The 10582-nt window shown below is 45.7% G+C and overlaps 2 protein-coding genes across 3 annotated transcripts; both read left to right on the forward strand.

Annotated features, from left to right (window-relative positions):
• Nucleotides 1-714: 714 nt before the first annotated feature.
• On the forward strand, nucleotides 715-7593 carry LOC308151685 (target of Myb1 membrane trafficking protein). Of its 2 annotated transcripts, none has more exons than XM_080524598.1 (15): nucleotides 715-805; nucleotides 2648-2732; nucleotides 2890-2968; nucleotides 3056-3205; nucleotides 3462-3596; nucleotides 3775-3930; nucleotides 4200-4316; nucleotides 4560-4693; nucleotides 4902-4944; nucleotides 5199-5328; nucleotides 5578-5650; nucleotides 5789-5864; nucleotides 6409-6474; nucleotides 6564-6606; nucleotides 6743-7593. In XM_080524598.1, the coding sequence occupies exons 1-15, from the start codon at nucleotides 754-756 to the stop codon at nucleotides 6883-6885; spliced, it is 1482 nt and encodes a 493-aa protein (XP_080380724.1). In that variant the 5' UTR covers nucleotides 715-753; the 3' UTR covers nucleotides 6886-7593. The 2 variants fall into 2 exon arrangements, with proteins under 2 accessions (XP_080380724.1, XP_080380725.1); XM_080524599.1 differs by having other exon boundaries at nucleotides 754-805; nucleotides 2626-2732.
• Nucleotides 7594-8477: 884 nt separating this feature from the next.
• LOC308149966 (uncharacterized protein) lies at nucleotides 8478-9902 on the forward strand (the record flags this gene model as incomplete). Its single annotated transcript, XM_080522843.1, has 2 exons — nucleotides 8478-9326; nucleotides 9849-9902. 2 exons carry the CDS (start codon nucleotides 8478-8480, stop codon nucleotides 9900-9902), a joined length of 903 nt encoding a protein of 300 aa, XP_080378969.1.
• Nucleotides 9903-10582: the final 680 nt, after the last annotated feature.

Genomic DNA, 10582 nt, shown 5'->3' on the forward strand with positions numbered 1-10582 from the left:
GCGCACATCATTTATCTTGCAATGTAATAACCATAACGGTAATTTGATTTGAAAATATTAAATGATTGTGTCTTGTTCATGATGTCATTGTTATTTATGATCAATGCTATAGTATAGCTTAAGTATTTTGCAATGATAAGGGGTTTATACAGTAAGGATTGGACACCTTTAACCTTTGACCCCAACACAGCTGAAAGACATGGGTGAGGCAATGCACCAGAGAGTCGTAAAGAGTTCAGAAAATCACCCTAACCCTAATCATTTGAGTTGTGTGTTGAATGAAAAGTCTCATTATTTGGGGGGGGGGGGGGGGTTCCTCTTCATAGAGAAGTGATGGTTTATAAAGCTGGACTGAATTTTCTATATAGAAAGTATAGAAAAGCCTACTTACTGCTTGCATTGCACTGTTGGCCAAAATGGGCAGTTACTGCAAACGTTGAGCCTACGCAATTATGCCTACAAAGCAGTTTACTTATCTTCGTATTTTCATGAAGAAATTGTTTGTATTTCAGCGTGAGATATTGACAAGTGTGCAATGCATCTATGATAGATCGCGGTGAGCTGCCTATTTGCTGGCCTGGGGCTAGGCTTTGTTTCACGTGACCGCGCGACCACAGTTCGGAAAGTGCGCGCCCCCGCCCGGCAGCGATAGTGGCTCCGTACGGTACAAAGGGCGATATAGCGGGTAGCCGACAACTATTGGGAGGAGAAAAAAAAAAAGGCATCGTTTGGAAGTAATAACTTGTGGGGAAAATGGAGTTTCTCATTGGAAGCCCCTTCTCTACCCCCGTTGGACAAAGAATCGGTAAGCGATCAGACATTTAGTATTGAAAAGCCCATGAAAAGATCAAGGTAATTTATGCGTCGCTCAAGCTTTGAACTTGTCATCACAAGTTAAACTTGTCAAATGAACACATTTTTTTATGTCTGCCTTTTTATTCTACCCATACGTAGAATAACAGTCAAAGTATAACAGTTCGAGTAGTTGGTGTAGTATTGGTACAGAGAGCGAAAGAGAAATTAAATAAGTTATTTGACTAAACAAAAAAACGCGATTGACCATTGTCGATAGTTGCCTTGAAGGATGTGTTGTTAAACCAATCCAATCTTAGAGGTGGGTCTAAAGTACCACACTACTCCATTTGATTTGTTATCTGTGGTAACATGACAACAATCTTGACGAATCGTGGATGCCAAGGGGTGGGTTCATGATCATTGAAGTTTTTGCTTACTTCCTCATTCGGTTTCGTACCGACCAAAGCTGTTATTTAGCTTCCAGGAGTAGACCCACACATGACATAGTTGTCATCGTCCTAACACCATTTCAACAGTAAGATCATTACGAAACAACACTAATGTGTTCACTGTGGCTTGCCTAAAGACTACGATTAAACACAATACAACTTCGATATTCTTGTTATGATGACTTGTGTTCTGTTTATTGTGATTCTCAGTTTCCACATAATCACTGACATGGCCTTTACGGCGCAGATAAACATAACATAGTCAGTGATGTTGATATGTGCAACAGACACTATCGTCATCAGCTGTAAGCAAGATACTTCTTGGCGTTGAACGTCGGAAGCCTAGTATCCAGAGAATGTGTTTTCATTTCTCTTGACATCATCATCCTCCCACATTCGCCCTTTCACCATCGACTCCCCTCTTTCTCATATTAATGTCATAAATGCTCCAGCTACTGTGAGAATGTGAACACAAGCAGCTGACAGTCACATGAAATGTGTGTTGTGAGAGGGAGAGGGGGAGGGTGGAAGGAGGGGCTGGGGGGTGAGGGGTAATGAGAGAGAGAGGGGGGGGGGGGAGATTAAGAGAATTATAACGACTAGCATGAGGGGCCTCAAGCAGAGCACACAACTAGGCTTTTATCACATGCAACTGAGTCTCGTTTAAAAAAGAAAGACTGATTAATTGTGTCATTATTCAGTAGTAAAAATATACCCATGATTATGGCTGCTCTCTTGTTGGATCAGTTTTACATGTAAGTAAGTAAGTTCTAAGTAACGTTTATTTATATAGCACAAATTTACAATGACAAACAGCCGCCCAAAGTGCTTAACAGATAAAAAAAGATAAAGAGAAAAACAAGATAAAAGAGATCAAATACAGATTAAAAAACAGATAAAAGAGATCAAATACACTAAAAGCAAGGTGCAATACAAATAAAAGTGTAAAAAGTGCAGTGTCGGGAAGGGAGGCTCACCTCAGGTCAAAGGCCAGGGAGAAGAGATGTGTTTAGAGAGTAGTTTTTTTAAAAGCCTCAATGCTCTGGGCGGATCTGATGTGGAGGGGGAGACTATTCCAGAGCCTAGGGGCTGCTTTGGAAAAGGCTCTATCCCCTCTTGTTTTTAAGTTTAGTCCTGGGGACCTCCAGAAGCAGTTGGTCAGCTGACCTAAGGGCTCTGGATGGAGTGTGGTGGCGCAATAGATCACCCAAGTACGGGGGTGCCTGCCCCCCCCCAACAACATGATGTTGTGTTTGCAACAAAAAAATTGTGGGTGGTGGAGATATCTTTTTCTTGATCTGTGTTATATTTTGTGAAGTGATTTGCTCAGACATGATGACTCATACTTGCTTGCCGTCTCAGTCATAACTGTAGTATACAGTGCATCTCTCTCCTGTTAACAGAGAGCGCCACCAGCTCCACTCTGCAGTCGGAGGACTGGGGTCTCAACATGGAGATCTGTGACATCATCAACGAGACCGATGAAGGGTAATGGAGTTTGTTTTGACTTAAGTGTGTTTAGTATTGGCTAGGTCAAAAAACTATTAACAGCTTTGATAATAACTAAGATGACATTGGATATCTGGCTTTTTTCAACGGATTTTCAACAGATCTAATGTTCGAAAGTTATATGTTGTTCTTCCAGACCCAAAGATGCTATGAAAGCCATAAAGAAGAGGATTGTGGGTAATAGGAATTTCAGGGAGATCATGTTGGCTCTGACAGTGAGTACCATTTCAGTTAGCTATGATTACAAAGTGAGCAGCATGTACTACAGCATAACTTATACAGCGTGTATATGTATGTATTAGGTTCTAGAGGCGTGCGTGAAGAACTGTGGAAACCGGTTCCATGTTCTGGTGGCGTCTCAAGACTTTGTGGAGGGGGTTCTGGTCCGAGCCATCCTGCCCAAGAACAACCCTCCCATGCATCTACATGACAGAGTATTGAGCCTCATACAGGTGGGGGGGGTACCTGATGATTTAATACAGTATTTCATCTCTCTGGTTGAGCCTCATTATAACCTATTGGTCTACTACAGTAATGCTCCCTCCCTCTCTCTCTTTCCCTCTCTCTCTCTCCCTCCGTCTCCCTCTCTCTCTCTCCCTCCCTCCCTCCCTCTCCCTCTCTCTCTCTCTCTCTCTCTCTCTCTCCCTCTCTCTCCCTCTCTCTCTCTCTCTCTCTCTCTCTCTCTCTCTCTCTCTCTCGCCCTGTCAGGCGTGGGCTGATGCGTTCCGCAGCTCTCCCTCCCTGGCGGGCGTGGTGTGTGTGTACGAGGACCTGAGGAGGCGGGGCCTGGAGTTCCCCATGACAGACCTGGACGCCCTCTCCCCCATCCACACATCCCACAGGGTGAGTGTTCTTAACCCGCTCGACCTTTGAATTAATCACTGCCTGTGACACACACACACACACACACAGCACGCGTGCACACACACACACACACACACACACACACACACACACACAAACGCACACCTTTTTCCAACACATTTACTTCACAATGTTGACTCGCTCTGTCTCTTCTTAGAGCATTCCGGAAGACGAGTCCTCTGTGACAACTGGCACAGTGACGGCCCCACCTCCTCAGACTCAGACTCGCGCGCCGCCCGCCTCGGCCCAGCCCCCCAACTCTTTGCCTCCACCGGTCAGCGGGGGGGGGCCCATCTCCCTCTCCCCTGAACAGGTACTCTTCTCACCTAGAGACACACCCATCAGTCACCTTGTGTTTTGAGTGGATACTTAGTTACCTCAGCAGTGCAGCACCCCCGAGTACTGTCTTTGATTATGTACAGTAGATTAGATTAGATTAGATTCAACTTTATTGTCATTGCAGAGTACAAGTACCAGACAACGAAATGCAGTAAAAAAAAAAAGTAGTGGCTTTGACCTTTGATAACTATGGTATTTAACGGTTATTTCAAATGTCCCTCAACTGTTGGTTGACCCTGTTAGGACCAGAAACTGAGAGCAGACCTGACTCTGGTGAGGGGCAACCTGACTGTGATGACGGAGATGCTCAACCAGCTGACACCTGGACAGAGCCAGCAGGAGGACACAGAGCTGCTGCAGGTGTGTGTGTGTGTGTGTGTGTGTGTGTGTGTGTGTCTGCGAGTCTGTGTGTGTGCGTGCGTTACCCCTTCTCCTTTTCTCATAGTATTCTACTTTTTCATGTGATGTTTTTTTTACTGAAGATCAGAATTCTCCATTTTATCTAACTGCTACCACTCCATCTCTCCTCTCTCTCCTTCTATCTCTCTCTCTCTCTCTCTCTCTCTCTCTCTCCCCCCATCACTCTCTCCTGTGTGTGAGCAGCAGTTGTACTCGGTGTGTAAGAGCATGCAGAGCAGGGTGGTGGAGCTGGTCCCCAGGCTGACGGCCGAGGCCCTGATCGAGGAGCTGCTAGTTGTCAACGACGACCTCAATAACGCCTTCATCCGTTACGACAGGTGGGGCATCCAAGATGGCTGCTCGCAGACCGACTTGCCTCTGTATAGTAGATGCTCAATTCCCAGCCTAGATGTGATGTGTGCATGTGTTCTCTAGGCCCTTTGCTCAGCTAGGAGAGAGAAGGAGTTAGTCAGGAAAGTCGTGTGTTCTCAGTCGACACACTATATGGTCTTACTCTTTCTTTTGCTTTGTCCTTTTTTCTTTTAGGTTTGAGAGACTCAATAATGCACAGAGAACAACTACGGAGCAGGTGAAGTCATCTCATATCTCCATTTTTCAGTAGCTGGTGAAAGCGGGAACAAGTCGGCAAACCGACCAAACATTCAGACTTTCATTCCGAAAAATGTAGATCAATTTCAACAACATTGAAATCTATTAGAGAAATCAGAATAAAAGTCAGAACAATTTGATTGGTTGCCGACTTGTTCCCGGTTTCACCAGCTGCCTTCACATATAGTTATGGAGGAGTACTAAACTACCACGCCTGCCGTCCTGCCCCTACAGCCCCCAGCCAGCTCCAACCTCATTGATCTCAGCCCCCTGCCCCAGCCCCTCAGCCAACCAGCAACCTCCAAGGGTGCCAGCCAACCGGCAGCCCTAGCTCCGTCCAATCAGAGCCAGGCAGTCAACCACAGTAAGACGCATCTGTTTCAGATTAAACCGAAGGCCGGAACTTTTTTTTCCCTTCCCACTCTCCCTTGAAGTGTGCATTCAAAGGATTCAAAATCCAGACAGAATTAATCATCAATGTCTGTCGTTTTTGACTGGCTTTGACCCTGCTCATCTCTCTCTCTCTCTCTCTCTCTCTCTCTCTCTCTCTCTCTCTCTCTCTCTCTCTCTCTCTCTCTCTCTCTTCCCCCCCCCCCCCCCCCCCCCACATCAGGTGTTGTGGAGGAGGATGACTTTGACATGTTTGCCCAGACCAGGGGCAGCTCTTTAGCCGACCAGAGAAAGAGGTGAGGGACTCTGGTGCTAAAGCAACGTTATACTGTAGATACTGTATGCCCTTAAAGCACAACAAGGAAATGTATACCATATTAGACTCATTATACTGGACATAGTCTCACCGTGTGTGTGTGCGTGTGTGTTTCTAGTGTGCGGTATGAGGACCCAGGGGCAGTGGAGGGACTGGCAGAAGCATTGGACACCAGGTTACAAGTCACTGGAGCGGTAAGTACCCGCATCACTTATCGACTTATTGACTTGGTCTATATACTGTATATATACTGTATATATATACAGTATGTCCTGTAAACATATGTTTATAGAGATATTCAAGTGCTGAGATAGTTTAAGCAGTTATTAGGAAAATAGAGTGTTTCTAAATGTCTATAAATTGCTGTTTTGACTGCTGATTGTGTCCTCACACTGTTAGAGAGACTTTGTGCGGATAACAATGAACCAATGTCAAATCCATGGGCCAGTTCAGCAACAGCTCAATTGGATGTAATGCCGAAATTGGATGGAATGAAAACAAGCGTTCTGACGCACTGAAGAGTCGACCCGGGGGAGAAACTTGTTTTTGTTTTTTTTCAAAACCCTTGTTTTTCCATAGACTCTTAAATGCCTCTTTGTTTCCCTGTCTTTCTTTCTTGCTTCCTTCTCTTCCTCCCTCCCTCTCTCTCTCCCTCCTCTCCCTCTCTCTCTCTCTTTATTTCTCCCTCCCTCTCCCCCCCCCCCCCCCACTCTCTCTCTCTCTCTCTCTCTCTGATAGATCCCTTCACACACTTCTAAGAACTCCACCTTGGAGGAAATTGACAGATGGCTTTCTGCCGACACGGTAAGAGAATGACTTCAGTGTCTTCAGGATGTCTTCAACATTTCCGATAACATTGATGAGGTCATATTGTACGTTGTTTCCTTCCCCAGCCACAGGAGGAGGCAGAGGAGGCTGAAGGAGTGACCAGTGAAGGTGAGAGCTCATCCCTCCTCTTACCATTGGCCTTGTTGGTCACAATGACGCCCGTCGTGTTGGTTCGCTCCATGTTTCTTGTTGCTGTAGAGAGACATCACACTATTTCCACTCTCACTCTCTCTCTCTCTCACAGAGTTTGACAAGTTTCTTGAGGAGAGGGCGAAGGTGGTAGACCAAACACCCACCGTGCACGCCGTCCCCCCGGCCACCTCCAGGGCCCCGCCACAATCCGCCCGGAAACAAGAGAAGTCACATGACCAGCTTTTCTCGCTCTGAGCGAGAGGCGATGCATCGTAGAGCAGAAGTGGACTAGCAGGTTGACACACTCGTCAGCACGAAGGACATACCCACCCACACACACACACACACACACACACACACACACACAAACAAACAAACAAACAAACAAACAAGCAAACATAAACTCAGTGCCTTTACACATTGCCAAAGTGCCTTAGTACCTTTTTGATCATACAGTATTCCTGTTTGGAAATGATTGAGTTTCTTTTTTTTTTTTGTCTTTTGTCTTATTTTATTTTGTACCTGTTGTTGTTCAAGTCCGAGACGTGATGACAATCATGTATGCTGTGATGGTGTGACACTTTAGCATACCAACATGTATGTATCGTCAACCGTGTTGATGCTCTGCTCTTACATTCCTCTGTCACGCTGTGGCCTTATAACATCCTTCAATGCTAATGTCTGTATTTGCAAGAGGCTGTTATGTGTAAAATCCTAAGACTAGTTGAATAATGCAACAACAAAAAAAACTACAGTGTATAGCATTTTCTTATGGAAATTCACTGTTAATTCAAAAATGAATTAAATGTATATACGAAGCCTAATATTATGGAAATGAAGTAAACTAGGTCGATATATGAAAAACAATTGTTTGGAGGTACAGTATTATAGTGAAAACAATCAGAGTCTTATTTGATATGTTGTGCTGTTGGTGCGTGGCTTTGGCCATGAAAAGGTGATTCCAGCAACCCTAAATAAAAGGCACTTGGTCCCGACAAGCATATTTGGTCTGGGTTGCTAGTTTGTTATGTTCGTAAAGTATCAGGGTGTAGTGTGAGTGGGAACTCACATACTACCTTCACTTTCCGTGCTGGTTCTCCAGCTCTTCCTGGTACAAGCTCAGAGGATTGTATGGGAGACATTATCAGGAGGTGTCTGGAGGTCACAGTGACACAGACCTCTCGTTTTGGAGGTCAGTTTAAATGTCGATCACTTTCTCACCACCCCAAAACCAACTGTCACACACCAGCATTGTCTGTCTCTCTGACGCCTTACCTAACCCTTTGAGATCGACTACTAGCACACAACTGTTCAGGGGGCGTAGGGGCTAGGGCTTGGCTTCTGGACCAGGCCTCTCTATTTCGCCTCTATGTCCTGTCCTCCTATGGGCATTTCAAGTCAACCATAAGTCGACCACAGCTGGTAAACACCAGATCCTTGACAGAGTGAGGGGTGGGAGAGAGAGGAGAGTGTATTGCCTGTTCCAGTCATAGCTGATAGATTTCGCTGTTGTTCAGATGATAAGACGCTCTCTCTCCTGTGTATTATTGTGTCCGTGCTCAAGGATGTCTGTGCTGATTCACACTGGGAACATAGAGACTCCAAAACAATCACACATACACAGACACACATGAGGGGAAGGCGCAGTGGCACTCACAGCCAATCAGACATTATGAGAAAGAGACTCCAGAGTTAGGGGATAGGAAAACCTTCAGGCCTATTGATTTCCATATAAATCTTATGTAGGGGAAATATTCCATGCACTATTGCAACCGAGAGCCCAAAGTGAGAGACTGCAGAGAGTGTTGAACGATTTTTGTGAGCTTCTGGGATCGATTCTTGAGAAAATGAACGGACCGGTAAAATGGTCAAGAAACTGTGGCGCTATACTGTGCTCTTTGGTTGTCCTCCTGAATGGGTCTACCGGCGCGCCCTCCATTACTCCAGCCCAGGACCAACCTCGCAGTGAAACCGCGCTGGGGCCAAAATACACTGAATGGGATCTAACTTTTCTTCGGGACAGGCCCAGCTTTGTGTCCTCCTCGCAGCCGATTCGACCCTATTCCCTCTCGATTAACGAGGAGGACTACCATTACACGCCGAAACCAAAACACCTGCGAACCGTGCGCCTCCTGCGCACCTTGGGGGCGTCTTTTGACCCGTTCTGGATGTCCATCGAGCGTCCGTCCGAAGCGGGGGTCTGGACATCCGACGGGGGGAGCGATACTGATGCGTCTGGACAAACTATGTCTATGCGGGGAGACTCACTAGCTCCAGGTGCCCTGTTACCAAACTACACCGCCGATAGCAAGGGGTCCAACCTCAGCGCGTCCCCGGAACTCATCGAGGGCGCAGCGCGCTACCAACGAAAACTAGAGAAGGAGGCAGAGGATTTGGACCTCGGCGTCTTGACCTCTGACGTGGCCGGCGCGGTCCGTGACTGGTTGGTCCGCTCGGCCACTTGCGGACTGCGCCATCAGTGGGTGGATCTGGGTCCGGTGTTTTGGCCCCGCTGGCTACGCCACACAGACTGCGAGAAATCAGGCGCTTCGCCAAGTTGCTCTTTCCCCAGCGGGATGGCCTGCCGACGGGCCCAGGTGACCCAGATAAAGATCCTCGCCTGGCACTGTTGGGGGGTCGAGGCCGGAGGCGGCGATGGGTCGAGAGCGGTGCCCGGGGCCGACAAGGCGACTGTGGTGGGGAAAGCTGGATCGAACAAAAAGTGTATGTGGCGACAGGCGCCTTATCCAGTAGTTACAGCGTGTAAATGTTCATGTAAATAAACGTTTCTGATAGTGTCATCAACATGTAGGCCTGTTCTAGTCTATAGGTTACAATTACGTGATTGTCACTCTAGCTATTGAGGCCTATACAAATATGTTTTGCAATTGCTGACCAATATTACTGGTAATTTAAGGCACAGCTGAATGGGCTACTGGTAATAGCCTGCCATTGTTGCCATGCTTAAGTCGCTCAATGGTCTACAAATCCTTTTTAGAAGCGGATTTATTTGGCAATTGTCCAATGTTGTGTATGCATTTAATTGTGTTTTTTCATGTTTTAGAATGAGCCCAGCACACCAGTTTTCCATGCTTTATAAGCTTTAATTCTTGGAATAAGCTTCATGAACAAAATTGAAATAAAGTGTTTAAGTCCATAATTTAACTTGTGTGTTAATGTTTATTTTCTATTGGATTTTTCCCCCATTTGTCATTCAGAATGCTATGACGAATGAAACGCCTGAGCGCAAGACTGTGGTCCAGACAAATTGACCTTTTTCTTGGTAACGAGCGCCATCTAGTGGTACAGTTCAAACCATTGACATACAAACTATACAGGCTACAATTTACATAGCCAAAAGCCATCCTTATTTGATCTTCAGTTGTATAGTGTTTATATGAATCATCATGGCAAGTTTTTCACATGCAAATCGTCTTGCAAGATTCCGTTAGAAGAAGCACCGATACACAACCTAACACAACTACAAAACAAACCACACACACACTTTCAGCACCACCACCCCTAGTGAAAACCCACCTGAAAACCCACCTTACTGATCACACACACACACACACACACACACACACACACACACACACACACACACACACACACACGCACACACACACACACACACACACACACACACACACACACACACACACACACACACACACACACACACACACACACACACAACCCTCGCCCCTAGTAGCCCATCCAACACCCCCTTTATGTTTATTTTTACATTTATTTTCCAACTTTTGTTTTTCTTACTCTCATTTCTATTTTATGAAATAAACTTTCTGCGTATTATAACCAACTAACTGTGTTACGTTTTACGTTTTGTTGTTGAAAGTACGTTTATTTTAAGGTTATTTAAGTACAAATTATGCAATCTTTTACAGTGTTATGTGATAGTGACGAACGAAACACATTTAAATGTCATAAT

This window comes from Nansenia antarctica, assembly GCF_963989245.1.
Source record: "Nansenia antarctica genome assembly, chromosome: 2".
In the NCBI taxonomy this organism is placed as follows: Eukaryota; Metazoa; Chordata; class Actinopteri; order Argentiniformes; family Microstomatidae; genus Nansenia; species Nansenia antarctica.

What these genes read in the sequence shown, in the direction of transcription:
- LOC308151685 (XM_080524598.1), top strand. Translation starts at nt 754, where the DNA reads ATGGAGTTTCTCATTGGAAGCCCCTTCTCTACCCCCGTTGGACAAAGA. An exon ending in GAGTATTGAGCCTCATACAG is followed by an intron (nt 3,206 to 3,461) that starts GTGGGGGGGGTA and finishes TCGCCCTGTCAG; the next exon opens with GCGTGGGCTGATGCGTTCCG. An exon ending in TTAGCCGACCAGAGAAAGAG is followed by an intron (nt 5,651 to 5,788) that starts GTGAGGGACTCT and finishes GTGTGTTTCTAG; the next exon opens with TGTGCGGTATGAGGACCCAG.